Source organism: Diabrotica virgifera, chromosome 3 (assembly GCF_917563875.1).
Source record: "Diabrotica virgifera virgifera chromosome 3, PGI_DIABVI_V3a".
NCBI lineage: Eukaryota > Metazoa > Arthropoda > Insecta > Coleoptera > Chrysomelidae > Diabrotica > Diabrotica virgifera.
In genome coordinates, this window is record NC_065445.1 from 37,777,980 (window position 1) to 37,793,537 (window position 15,558).

The 15,558-nt window shown below is 30.9% G+C and overlaps 2 protein-coding genes across 2 annotated transcripts in view; both read right to left on the reverse strand.

The window, feature by feature from the left end:
• Window positions 1-15,558, reverse strand: part of LOC114326030 (sperm-associated antigen 6-like) — a 194,417-nt gene that overhangs the window by 93,658 nt on the left and 85,201 nt on the right. The window lies entirely within an intron of this gene.
• Window positions 8,650-10,242, reverse strand: LOC114326031 (uncharacterized). Its single transcript, XM_028274234.2, has one exon. The coding sequence runs from the start codon at window positions 10,009-10,011 to the stop codon at window positions 9,547-9,549; it is 465 nt and encodes a 154-aa protein (XP_028130035.2). The 5' UTR covers window positions 10,012-10,242; the 3' UTR covers window positions 8,650-9,546.

Sequence of the window (15,558 nt, forward strand, 5' to 3'; positions counted from 1 at the left end):
AATACGAAATAAAATACGTACAGTTGAATTGGACTTTATGAGAAGATGTCTACAAATCCAGAGAAGATATAGACCAGGGTAATAAGCTGGAAATAGACCATGTTCGGGTCACTCAAAGATCTAGGTAGCTGACAACTTTTTTAATTATTGTAGACCTATATGAACAAAACCTACCTGTTTCCTGCCTAGAGTTCGCGTCCGTTTTTTAATGATTAACAATTTAGTGCAAAAATCGCGATTTTTTCGATTATTTGTACCCCATTCAAAAGCTAAACAGTTGACATAAAACTACAAAATTTAATTGTTTAGTACATTGAAAAACCTTCAAATACCGATTTTTGAAAGTTAAAAAGTTAATTTGTTGCTACGCAAACTGCAAAATAAGTAAAAATCGTTATTTTTTAATAACTTTTACCAAAACTACTTTAGAACTTTAGGGTTTCACTCAAAGTTGTATATTGGGGTACTTAAACCCTTAAAATTTGAGACCGATCCATTAATTAGTTTAAAAGTTATTCTATTTGTTTTTCCCAGAGACCTTTATTTTGCAATAACATAAGACAGAAAATAATGAAGATAGGGCAATTCTGCGTATGTCAAATGAAAGTAGAAAAGTAATACTATCAAAAGGTACTAAAAAAAAATATCTAATATAGTCAAAAATAGTAATGCCGAATTTTTGAATTTTGTAGTTTATAAACATTTAGAACACCTTTGAAAATATTGTCCGTGGAAAAAATCATTTTACATATTCGAAAAGTTGGTATTCTTCACGAATTTTTAAAAATGTTGTTCAGTTGGTGACTAGTCGTGGTAAGTGAAGGGGGAGCTGGGAGCCGACAAATGCACGAGTTCAAAAACTAAAAAAGGCAGCTTAAAACTACTATCATTTTCTATATCTCGGGATCTACTGAATATATTTTGATCTTTCTTTTTTTAATTTGTATGTAATTTTTCTGTCTTCTTCTTTAAGTACCGTGCCCAAATTTTTAGGCGTGGGTAGCTTCCATAACAATTTGCCGATATCGTTCTCGATCTTGTGCGGCATGTAACAATTGATCTGCTGATAAGCCAGTCCATTGACGAAGGTTTCGGAGCCATGAATATTTCTTTCGACCAATTCCTCTTTTTCCGTCGATCTTTCCATTGAGTATTAACTGCAGCATCCTGTATCTGCTACCTCTCATTATATGCCCCAGATATTCAAGTTTTCTTTTTTTTATCATCTTCTTTAAGTCACCTTCGCCTTGACCTACTCTGTTTAAGACTTCTCTGTTTGAAATGCGTTGAACCCAAGATATTCTGAGCATTCTACGATACGACCACATCTCAAAGGCTTCTAATTTGTTCATCATGTTAACCTTCATGATCCAGGTTTCACATCCATATAGTAATACAGGATACACATAACATTTTAGGAAATTGATTCTTAGTTGTATGTTCAGCTGAGAGTTGCTCAGAATAGATCTAAGTTTCATAAATGCTCCTCTTGCAATTTCTTTACGAGTTTTAATTTCTTCATCCGGATTTAGTGTCTCGTTTATCCAACATCCTAGGTATTTAAAAATGTTTCTGTACATTACAAATATGTAATTTGTCTATTTGCAATTTGACATTTATTAATTAATAAACAATCTAATTTGTTTAAACAATTTTTGAATAAATAATTTTTCCCCAAAAATCCATGTTTTTAATCAGACTATCATTATTAATCATAGAAAAAGTTAAGTTATAGTTTAATAAATAAATTATCTTCAATAAATAATTATCTAATAAACATAATTTATTTATTAAAGTAAACTTTAACGTTTTGTGTGATCATTAATGATACTATGATTAAAAAAATAGATTTGTGTAAAAAAATATTTTTTCAAGAATTGTTTAAACAAATTAGACTGATTATTAAATAATAAATTTATAAACAAATCGCATATTTGTAATGTACGTAGAAATTACATACAAATTAAAAAAAGAAAGATGAAAATCCATTGAGTTGATCCGGAGATACAGAAAATTGTATTAGTTTGAAATTGCGTTTTCGGTATTTTAAATCGGTGGATTCGTAGGTTCCCCCTAAGTAGTAACCGTTTGAACTACAATTTTGAAAAATCGTAGAGGGTGCTGTGAAGAAACAATGTCTATGCAATTTTTTTAACAAAAAATACAAACCCCATTATTTAAAATGGCATCAATGAAATTCCTTAATTATTATAAACAAATTAGCTGTGAATTAAAAAAAACAAATGGCTAACTTTGTCCCTAATGAACCCAGGCTAAATTTTTTTATATGAAAATTCGTGTTAAAATACTAGTTTTCCGAATATATAAAAATATTTTTTCTGCGGACAATATTTGTCAAGTTATTCTAAATGTTTATAAACTACAAAATTTCAAAAATTTGGTATTAGGATTTTTGATTATATTGATTAATTTTTTCATCTTTTTTTTAATACATTTTGATACTAAGTATCAGTCTTAATGACGTCGACTTTGCAAAGTAACAAGACACTTACTCAACACACACACTACACATTACTCCCCTGACTTAGTGATAAGTTATACAATTACGTGGCTAAAGGTTCTAGTTCTAAACCAAAGCCAGAATCAGAGAAAAAAAAAAGTATCAGTCTTCTACTTTCGTTTGGCATACTCAGAATTGCCTAATGTTTATTATTTTCTGTCTTATGTTATGGCAAAATAAATGTCTCTGGGATAAACAACTATGAATAGAATCTTATCTATAATATCTATTATCTATAATCTTATAATATTCTTATTCTAGAATAACTTTTAAACTAATTAATGGATCGGTCTCAAATTTTGAGGGTTTGTTAATTACCAAAATAACCATCTTTGAGTGAAACCCTAAAATTCTAAGTTAAATTTAGTAAAAGTTATTAACAAATATCGATTTTTATTTATTTTGAAATTTGTGAAGCAACAAATTAATTTTTTAACTTTCAAAAATCGGTATTTTGAAGGGTTTTCAATGTTCTAAAAAATTAAATTTTGTAGTTTTATGTCAATCGTTTAGCTTTTGAATAGGGCGCAAAAAATCGAAAAAATCGCGATTTTTGCAATAAATTGTTAATAATTAAAAAACGGTCGCGAACTCTAGGCAGGAAACAGGTAGGTTTTCTTCCTATAGGTCTACAATAACTAAAAAAGTAGTCAGCTTCCTCGATCTTTGAGTGTCCTGAGAAAATCCTTATTACCCTGGACTAATAGAATAAGAACAGAGAAAATATTAATGGAAGTAAAACACTCAATTATAAAAAATTGGAAAACAGAGCATTACAATAATGGTACTGAGAATTTAAAGAATGTCAAGATGTATGTGACCAAAAAGAGTAATTAATGGAATAAGAAACTCTAAGAAGAAGACGGAGAGAAATACAAGCTATTAGATGGAAAACATATACATATATTTTAAGAAAAGCAATGATAGAGAGAGACCTCGGCGAAGGTGACTGGAAGATTAGAAAGATTTGGAGGAATAAAATGGCGAACTGATAAGAGTAAATTTCAAAAAAGAAAAAGAAGGATGTCGAGGGTATCACCACATATTTTTTATTGAACTTCCTATATTATTAAATTATTATTAAAAATGTTATAAATCTACATTAAAGGCACAAAATTATTATACATGCTTAGATAAGAGAATTAATAAATCTAACTACTACATTTTTCGGGAAACAACCTCAATTATGACTAACTATTTTGTATTTTCCAACTTGTTTACGAGTTGGATACCGAAACGTAAAAAATAAAATATTTTTAGCCATAATTGTAGCTTATTTCTAAAAACTATTTATGTTTCTGATAGTTGATCAATTTATTGTTTGGGTAGTTACGAAATTTTAAAATTATATATTTATTTTATATACATATACATAAAAACATGTTTTTTCTACGGCCGTGCTAAAAGAGTCACTTTCACGCACGCATGGTGGAAGTTTTCTGTCCAACTCCCTGGTGGACATTTGCGGGCTAACATTTGGCATATTTTTACATCAGGTAACACCCTTTATTGTATCACAATAAAACGACTTTTGCGAGTATGTAGGGTGGTGCTTTTTCTTTTTTAATTCTGCAAGAAACTTTTTTTTTTTTCAGCAATTTTCATCAATTTTTCAGCAAGTTTTTTTTGCTCAGCTCTGCGAGCAATTCTTTTTTAAGTATGGATAAAATTATGAAAACAAGAAATTGGACTTAGCCAGTCCTAAGTTTTCATTTTACTTACATAACAAAATAGAGTGGAAGAAAGAAAACTACTGTTGACAAGAAAACAATTTTTGAAAAATTATTTGATACGTAATTTAGTATATTAAAAATTATAAAAAACATGTGATGTCCGATATAATTTTGTTCAGACCATAATTAATTAATAATTAAAAAATGACTGTTGTTTAAATTGAACTAAAATTTTTCCGGTCCGGGCAGATATATATAAACAAAAAGGTATTTTTTAATTTGTCTCTTAAGAGGAAACAGTAGCGATAAACAGGTAGCGAAAACGCGTTCCAAGATTGCGGGTGAAATTTTGAATATTTTTTCGAGATATTTGGCACACGTATTCGTAATATAATAAACAATGGCGGTACAGAGCCCAATTTTAAAAATATATTAGTATGTGGAAATTACTGTGCAATTAAATACAATATTAAAAAAACGAGCCTGTACCGCCATTAAGAAGAACAAAAAAATACACTTCCTTCAAATAAACTTTTTTATCCGATGCCTAGATTTTGTCATTTTGGAACTACTAATGAAATAAAAAATTTTAGTAGTTCCAAAATGACAGAAAATCTAGGTATCGGATAAAAAAATTTATTTGAAGGAAGTGTATTTTTTGTTCTTCTTATTGGCGGTACAGGCTCGTTTTTTAATATTGTAGTTAATTACAGAGTAATTTCCACATATTAATATATTTGTCAAATTGGGCTCTGTACCGCCATTCTTTATTATATAACGAATACGTGTGCCGAATATCTCGAAAAAATATTCAAAATTACAGCCGCAATCTTGGAACGCGTTTTTGCTACCTGTTGATCTCTACTGTATCACCTTAAATTGATTGTTTTTGAGTTTTAACAATTTAAAATTAAAAAAAAAACGAAAAATGACAATTTTCAAGTCTCAAAATCATAATTAAAAAATATAATCTTTTCAATCTTAATAGAATTTATAAAAAGTCATTTTTTAATTATTAATTAATTATAGTCTGCACAAAATTATATAGACCACGCTTTGTTTTTATAGTTTTTAACATGCTACATTACACAACAATAGTACATTGTTTACCGGGTAGGAAAAGCTTAACATTCCTGGACGACTGTGAAGATTGCTAAGTCGAGGCGCAAGCCGAGACTTAGCAACACAGAGTCCAGGAATGTGGCTTTTCCTACGAGGTAAACATACTATTTTTCCGCAAATCGTTTAAAATTCGACAGATATTGATTGATTTAAAAAAAACGCGATAATTTTATTCCCAAATAAATGGTGCTTTGAAATTCCTAATAAAATTACTTGGGTTACTATGGAAACGTATTGAGGTTTTTTGTAGTTTTTTCTATCATTTATGTAGAACACTAACAACTGTACGGAAATATCATTTCCTTACAGTAAGGAAATGACATTTCCTTACAGTAAGGAAGTCCTGACTTTTTCTTCAAGAAATTTTGACAGGAATGTCAAAATTTCCTGGCGATTTGCGGAAAATAATTTTTATCCATTAAACAGGTACTTGCAAAATTTATAGTTTTAAGTGTTAAATTAAATTACTCTAAAATAGGTCAATAGGTGTTTATTCGTTCTAAAACTGTATTTAAAATAATATTGTTTTATTAACTTAATAATGCACCAAATTGTAAAGTATGGCTATGGCTATTAGTAACCGTGACATTTAAAAAAAAGAATGTGTGTGTGTACTTTGTACGCACGTAAGAAGATATTCTTCTATTATATAATAGGTAATTTAAACGAAGTAAATATACTTAAAAGGTTATTTGCATTTTATTTAAAAATCAAACTAACTTTCTTATCTACCACTTTCAAAAAATTTTTATTAAAACAACCAAAAATAAAAAAATATATGAATCGCCCAGGAATTGAACCCGCAACCTTTCAATCTCAGTGCTAACGCATTTCCCACTACTCCAGCGAGGCCCTAGAAATAGACATGTAAGTTTCGGATATAATTACACAACACGGCGACATATAATGTAAAAATGTTATGCTTACATAATATTTTATTATTTTACTACAGGGAAACACAAATCCAAAAACACAAGTATTATATAATAAATAATGAATAACCATTTTCAATTTCGTTGCAAAACGAAAATACAGCCGAACCATATTCCAGTCCAATCAGAGAGTGCTGCAAGCACCTCTACCGGTTTCGAAACTTATTAGTCTCTCATCAGGAGGCACATATGCTGCTCTCCCTGATCCAACCAAAACAAACCCCAGCGTGCAGTCCCGAATTGCAACGAACGAAATTGGTGGGATATGCTATATGCCATTAGAGTGAAAACTTAGTCTATTATATAATAAATAATACATTTCCTAAAACCACTAATATATTCTTTTAATGACTTATTTGCACGGTTACAGATACATACATACCTATCTTGAAAGATTAGCAATGAACTACATACTGTCAGAACTACATACTGTCAGTGTGCGCAGGCGCGCGGATCATGTACAACTTTACCCTCAATCGATTCGTCGCTAAAGAAGAATATCTTCAAAAATTTTGGTGCACAATTAAGTTATGTTTGATTTAATCCAACTTTGTATTTAATTATTTCAGATTACAAAAGAGATTATTATTTCAGAAAATAATGGCATGAAAAATTTCCCTATATTTTAAATTGCCCATTTATTTGCTTAAATATTTATTTATTAAAATATTAACAAATAAGATTATGAGGTTTGGAAAAATAAAAGTAGTCACCAACATTTTAAATACTTTATTTTATTTTTTATACTCTTGCCCAACAATAACTCCATTTTAAATCTTTGAATCAGCACAATAATTATATAATATCAGTCGTTGCGCCAATTATAAGTGATCCAATATTGGCAAATATTTACTAACAACACATCTCTTTTAATACAAATTTCATTTTTATCCCTCTGTGTATATTCATCAAGCAAAAGGAGGTATAAGGTGTACAAAAACTACATAATAATAATTTATAAATAGGTACATACGTAAAAAAGTCCATTACGCATCAGATTCCATCTAAAGATCTACAGTATCTTTTTTATACAATGATTACAGTGAAAAAAGTTCTTAAAAACTAATAATCACATGGTAAAAAACTCGAGTAACCGACGAATGAAGAACCTGATTGCTATTCAGACTCACCGTCTTGTTTGATCACGTTATAGTTGGATTTCTTCGTCTTCAGCATCCGGAGGAAAGAGCCCAAAGCGAAGATGGACCTTCTGTGTTTTTGGAAAATTTCGGAGTAGAGTGTCTCCCGAAGAAGTTTCCTGTCTAACTCCCTGGTGGACATCGGCGGGCTGACATTTGGCATATTTTTACAATCCATCGTTATAATAAACACCCTGTATTGTATCACAGTAAAACGACTTTTGCAAGCATGTAGGGTGGTGCTTTTATCTTTTTTAATTCTACAAGAATCTTTTGTTTCAGCAATTTTTTTTCTTTTTTTGCTCAGCTGTGCGAGCAATTCTGTATTGATAAAATTATGAAAACAAGAAATTGGACTTAGCCAGTCCTAAGTTTTAATTTTACTTTCATAATAAAATAGACAAAAAAGTGGAAGAAAGAAAACTACTGTTGACAAGAAGAAATTTTTTGAAAAATTATTTGATACATAATTTAGTATATGTATTAAAAATTATAAAAATCCACATGTGGTGCCCGATATAATTTTGTTCAGACCATAATTAATTAATAATTAAAAAATGACTTGTTTAAATTCTACTAAAATTTTTCCGGTCCGGGCAGATATATATAAACAAAAAAAGGTATTTTTACGGGTCTCTTAAGTTGATTGTTTTTGAGTTTTAACAATTTAAAACTAAAAAAAAAACGAAAAATGACAATTTTCAAGTCTTAAAATCTTAATTAAAAAATATATTTTTTTCAATTTTAATAGAATTTATAAAAAGTCATTTTTTAATATTTAGTTAATAATTATACTCTGCACAAAATTATATAGAGCACGCTATGTTTTTATAGTTTTTAACATGCTACATTACATAACAAATAATTTTTATCCATTAAACAGGTACTTGCAAAATTTATAGTTTTAAGTGTTAAATTAAATTACTCTAAAATAGGTCAATAGGTGTTTATTTGTTCTAAAACTGTATTTAAAATAATATTGTTTTATTAACTTAATAATGCACCAAATTGTAAAGTATGGCTATTAATAACCGTGACATTTTTTAAAAATTTTTTTTGGTGCCCAATGAAGTTATGTTTGATTTAATCCAACTTTGTATTTAATTATTTCATATAAAAATATCAATAGATATACGATTTAAAACATATTACAAAAGAGATTATTATTTCAGAAAATAATGGCATGAAAAATGTACCTATATTTTAAATGGCCCATGAATTAATCAAGATTATGAGGTTTGGAAAAAATAAAAGTAGTCACCAACATTTTAAATACTTTATTTTATTTTTTATACTCTTGCCCAACAATAACTCCATTTTAAATCTTTGAATCAGCACAATAATTATATAATATCAGTCGTTGCGCCAATTATAAGTGATCCAATATTGGCAAATATTTACTAACAACACATCTCTTTAATACAAATTTCATTTTTATCCCTCTGTGTATATTCATCAAGCAAAAGGAGGTATAAGGTGTACAAAAACTACACAATAATAATTTATAAATACATACGTAAAAAAAGTCCATTACGCATCGGATTCCATCTAAAGATCTACAGTATCTTTTTTATACAATGATTACAGTGAAAAAAGTTCTTAAAAACTAATAATCACATGGTAAAAAACTCGAGTAACCGACGAATGAAGAACCTGATTGCTATTCAGACTCACCGTCTTGTTTGATCACGTTATAGTTGGATTTCTTCGTCTTCAGCATCCGGAGGAAAGAGCCCAAAGCGAAGATGGACCTTCTGTGTTTTTGGAAAATTTCGGAGTAGAGTGTCTCCCGAAGAAGTTTCCTGTCTAACTCCCTGGTGGACATCGGCGGGTTGACATTTGGCATATTTTTACAATCCATCGTTATAATAAACACCCTGTATTGTATCACAGTAAAACGACTTTTGCAAGCATGTAGGGTGGTGTTTTTGCGAATAATTTAAGGCAAGAAGCTGCAAGGCATATTCTCGATACGTACGTAGATTTGTTACGACACTGAAAACAACAAACAGTCTACAGCTAGTACGGCACTTTACGAACAACGAACTACCAACTACCGTCCTTTAATAAAGCGTAATAAACCAAATTGCAAATAAGAGCCTTGTTTATTTATTAACAAATTATCGTAGCAATTTGTTTATAAGAACCATGACGCAGGTTTAACTCGTTTCTATCAAGTCGTATAAATGATTGTAATACTGACCGAAATACTCTTCGTAAATATCATCAGCATCTATTTTCTTAAGGATTTTATCCACTTTGTTAGTCACTAAGTTATGAGAGGCATTACTTCTCTGCAGGTTGTTTAGAATCCTTTCAAAATCCTGTATTTCTACGGTTTCGTAGATCTGTCTAAGTTGTTTACTGCACACTTTCGAATTTTTGTAGTCGGTTATGTTGAGATTTAGAGGTTGTCTCCGCACTTTGTCACTTTTTTTAAAATCCACGATTTTATTTTTGCTATCGGCGGTGGCTTCCTGGTCCACGACGTCGGCATCCAACGTTATCTTGATCGTTTTGTTGATGTAACACTTGTTTGTCGGGTTCAAAAGTTTTATACTGCTTCCACTAACACACAAACTGTTTATGTACAACTTTTCCTCCCCACTGCTGTATTTTCGCATATTTCACCGAAATATTGCTTCACCTTATTTCGACGATTGTTGTGGGAGCAGCTTCGACCGATTGTTGTTCATGTTGTCAATTATTGTTTCTCAAACATCGCACACTGTGCCGCTGTTAAAAGGTTACCTACTCACTAATCAATATCGTGGTTATTTCCTTATTCCTCTTTCTGGTGATATGTACGCACAGGGACGGCGTCGAGGTTTTCGCGGCCTTTATCGATTCAAAACTGACGACGTTACAGATTCGGCCGCTATTTTTATTTTAATCTGGTACAGAGATTCCCTCGGCGAAACAAACAACGTGAATCTTATTTTAACCTAATAAAGAAAATACCTACTATACCTACGTCTTTATCTTTAATATGAGACACGAACACGAGACAACATTATTTAATACTTAAATTTAATTTAAACTTATTTATTTTATTTAATTCCATATAAAGTTCTGGTAGGGTAGCAAATAGTATGCTTTTGCAGTCACTCGAGCGTTATGGGGACCTATTGGGTTGTGATTATTAGGTCCTAAAATCCAAAAAAAAGTTAAGTAACATTTTCCAAAATAAAAATGTATACCATTTTTATTATTCAGTTGCAATGCGAAGGCAAAACAATCTTACTCTTTAATTAGAATACGGAGTGCAATCCAGCTCTCTGAATCGCGATTTTCGATTCCTATTGGAATCTCATCGGAGAGAGCGCAGGCTTGTTCTCCATATCCTAACTGACCAGCACCGAGAGCTTTTTTATATTCGTATTACTCCGTAGAGTAACTAAGTGCCTTTTCCGTTGGAACTTTACCAAGCTGCAGACGGGGGATGTGAATTGCATAGTGTAGAATTCCTTCCCTTTGTCTTCACTGCAGCATCCATTTGGCTTGCAAATTGTAGAAGCCTTAGAGGTGTCACCAGGTAAATGTACCAATAAGTTTTTCAAATTTAAAAATCTTTTAGTAATATTTTTTAATATTTTCAATATTACTAATGTTGCTTTTAGGATTGAAAACTTCATCTTTCAATTGCCAGATGACGCTAGTCACCTACCCTATTTGTTTCAGTTGCAATGTGTGGGAAAATCTCTCGGTGCTGGTCAGTTAGGATATAGAGAAAAAGCCTGCGCTCTCTCTCCGATGAGATTCCAATAAGAATCGAAAATCGCGATTCAGAGAGCTGGATTGCACTCCGTATTCTAATTGAAGAGTAAGATTGTTTTGCCTTCGCATTGCAACTGAATAATAAAAATGGAATACATTTTGATTTTATATTCGTATTACTCCGTAGAGTAACTAGGAGCATTTTCCGTTGGAACTTTACCAAGCTGCAGTTTGGGGATGTGAATTGCATAGTGTAGAATTCCTTCCCTTTGTCTTCACTGCAGCATCCATTTGGCTTGCAAATTGTAGAAGCCTTGGAGGTGTCACCAGGTAAATGTACCAATAAGTTTTTCAAATTTAAAAATCTTTTAGTAATATTTTTTAATATTTTCAATATTATTAATGTTGCTTTTAGGATTGAAAAACTTCATCTTTTAAAATTTTCCATTTTAGTAAGGACTTTCCACTTTTTAATTAAATTTTCCATTTCCAAAAATCGTTTTCATAATTCGAAAAAATATCTTGAATAAAAGTTGCTTATTTTTACGTAGACAATCTAAATCTGCAATAAAAATTTGGGGGTCCCATTTAAGATTTTAAAGTAACCCCCTACCCCACCTCCGTAGGGTGTCGTGTTTAGTACCATTAAATAGATTTTTTTAAATAATTTTGAAAGTGTATTTTGTAGTTTTTCGATCTGCGCAATCATTGTGCGAAATATCGCGGGGTTTATATTTAAAATTTGAAATTTTAGCCCCCACCCCTCTCCGTGGGTCATCTGCAAAACTTAATGCTTACAAGAAGTTGTCCCGGATTGGTATTCCCATCCCTTCACATTTCCTTTTCCATGGTTTTAATATTTGTTGCAGGAATACCTTGAACAGTGTCGGAGATGTAGATGTAGAGATGTAAATATATGGCTTGGAGTAATTAATGATCTCCCAATTGGTAGCCTATTGGATCCCACAATAGGCTATTGATTATGTATTATAGAAAGGAACAACAACGTTAACGGAGCTTTATTAGGCGCGTTCCAAGTGACATGAAAATCGTCCTTCGTACTGCCCTCGTCATGCGCATTATAAAAAATGCGTTCCAAGCGAACATGAACGATGATTGGTATCGTACACTGTGTTGTTCCAAGCGATCCATGTACCGCTTCGAAATCGGTAACTGAACGGTCCTTTTGATACATGCCTTCAAGCAGAAACTATTTGTACTGACTTGCGCAGTCAGGATTGTTTTCATTTTTACTAGTGACTGCTATGAGATCAGCTGATGATTCAATAATAGAATAATCCACAATTTACGCTATTAGTACCTGTGAATCTTGATTTCCGTTTAAATAATTATTAATTCTTTTTTTTTCAAATTAATCTTAAAAATATGGATAATTTATTTTTTTTTTCATAGAAGACAACGATTTTATGTGAGATATCGATTCTGAGGAAGATTTTGAAGTTGAAGTGATGTTTAATGAACATGTTAGTAAATATTAATTTATAACCATCTATCAAACTACTACTGGTTCTGTGGTACTCGTACCGAAAATGGCTCAGGCGCAACTCGAACTTGAAATGGTACACAAATACGTTCCAAGAGGGTTACGTACTGGTAATCGGTTTGGGATCGAAAGAAAACCGTTCAAGGGCGATTCTGCGCACTAAAACAGTACAATCGATTTCGTGACGGTTTAAGGGATCGTACAAATGTGTCGTCTTGGAACGAACCTATTGTCTATTATATTCAATGGACCTCTGAATATGAAAAAACCGCTTAGTGCTACCATTTAAAGGGGTGCGTTTTTGAGAAAAGGGTGAATTAGTCCCTAGGCACAGGGCGAATTAGGGTGAGTTCTATGCACTTTTGGTACAAACACGTCTACATGAAAATTGTTCCAGGTTAAATTTACTATTGAAATATCACATTTCAAAGTGAAAACTATTTTTTTGCAAAAATATATTCAAAAGAAAAGCAAAAAAATAACACGAAAGATAGCAATTTTGTTTTTTGCCCCATAAATTTTTTCCATGAAAATATAGGTATAGGCATTGCTTCACAGAAAAAAAACTTCCATCCTTCTTCTTTAAAATGGTGTTTCGTAGAAGTCTCTATAATTTATAGTTTCCAAAATATGATTTTTCAAACTTCGCTGTTCACAGCGATTTTGACCCATTTTTCTTGTTACTTCGGAATCATTGTTCTGTAACTTTTTTCTACGCAGCTTTAGGTATATGCAATGGTACATTTTGTAGGAAGAAAAGTCAATTTATGTACTTTAAAATGGTCTATTGTACATATGGCTATACTTTAAAATGGTGTATTGTAAAAAATTCTAGGACTATTAGTCCAAGTAATGAAGCTTAAAATAGAACAAAATCTCGCAATTTTTACAGAATGGATCGATTTGCTTAAAAATTTGAGAATAAGTAGTGGATAGTCCAAGGATCAAAATCTATATCATGCCGAAAGGCGCTTTTGCCATGGGGGTGGTTGCCACCCCATCTCGGGGGTGGAAATTTTTTATTATATTTGAATCGCAAAAGTTGGTAAAAACGTTCATTCTAAGCAAAAAACGTTGTATACATTTTTTTGATAAAATTGATAGTTTTCGATTTATTCGCTATCGAAAGTGTTAGTTTTATATCGAAAAAATCAATGTTTTTAATAAGTTTTCTGCTAATAACTCCAAAAGTTTTTGTTTTATCAAAACAACTTTACTGAACAAAAATGTACCTTTTGAAAAAATAAACAAAACCGTTTTTTTATATTTTCTTTAAGACCAGCAGTAATCGAGCTATATTTTATTATATGTTGGCTCCTCTTCGTCAAATGCTAAATATTGTAGTTTCAAAGTCAAACGACAGGAATACTATGCATTTTTCGAGGACAGCTTGTTCAAATTAATTTAAAGTACTTAAAAATATCTATCTCCAGAAATAAAAAAAAGCCTCCAGCTCAAAAATTAAGTGACATAATCAAAAGAACGTCAATCCCCATTTTTTTTTTCAGCGAAAAAGTGATCGTAAGCAACCTCCTAATCACCACCCTAATTAAAATTTGTCATTAACCTTATTTCATCTTTTTTATTTAGGTATTACTAATAGGTTCTAGAAGTTTGACCTGATTAGAATGATTAGTTTTTAAAAAAGTGGAGTTAAAAGCGAATAACGAATTTTTGTAGTTTGGAAAAAAATGGCCTTTTCTTCAGAATAACAAGATTAGCATCAGAGATACGGAAAAATATTTAAATATGAAATTGTATCTTATTTAATTCCCAAGAACCTCATTTGAAAAAAAATTTTTTACGACAAAAATTGAGTGAGCTATTGACAATTAAAACTTGTAATAGCATGCAAAAACCACCTTTACCAACCCTTTCAAAGTCACCTCTTTTTGCGACTGAGGATTTTAAACAGATTTAATATTAATAGGATTAAATAACTTGTAAAAACCTATAAAGTAATTTTTTACCAAACTTTCTGAGATAAAAAATTGAAAAGTAACGGTTACAAAATCAATATATTTTTTTGAAAAAAAAAGGAGAAATCCAATTGGAAGCATAATAATGTAAGTTGGCGGTGTTTTTAGTCAATGGCCTTATTCATTCTTATTTATTTATGTATTATTAAGAGATTCTAGAAATCTGACTGGCTTAGAATGATTATTTTTTAAAAAACTGGAGTTAAAAGCGAATAACGAATTTTGTAGTTTGGTAAAAAATGCCATCTTCTTCAGAATAGAAAGATTAGCATCAGAGATACAAAAAAATGTTTTAATATAAAATTGTAGGTTATTTAATTGCCAAGAACTTGGTTTGAAAAAAATTTGTTTACGACAAAAATTGAGTGAATCGTAAATGAGTATATCGAAAACCATAGATTTTTTCTATACACTTCCGATAGCGAATAAATCGAAAACTATTAATTTTTTTAACAAAATGTATAAAACATTTTTTGCTTAGAATCAATGTTTTTATCAACTTTTGCAGTCAAAATATAATCAATAATTTCCACCCCCGAGATGGGGTGGCAACCACCCCCATGGTAAAAGTGCCTTTTGGAATCATATAGACTTTGATCCTTGGACTATCCACTACTTATTCTCAAATTTTCAAGCAAATCGATTCATTCTGTAAAAATTGCGAGGTGAAAAGCTTCGGTTCCTGGCCTATATTTATGTTTAAACAAGATATGCGTTCTCAAAATGTGACATATACACATGCAACAGGTCCCACTTAGCTGGAACCATATGGAAACTTTTTTATTATTAACTTTATGAAAAAAAATATTCTTTATAAAATGCTCTGCATAATGTAAAACCTGAGATACAATCATCAGATATAAAATTGTATCATAGTGAACGAGGTAATTTAAAAAATATGAATTTCGCTCAAGAGTGAAGTACCTACCTTTATATTTCACAATATCGAAAAGTGTCATTAAGAAAAGTTA

Bases quoted from the DNA above. Each gene is read 5' to 3' on its own strand.
- LOC114326031 (XM_028274234.2), bottom strand. From the start codon at position 10,011: ATGCGAAAATACAGCAGTGGGGAGGAAAAGTTGTACATAAACAGTTTG.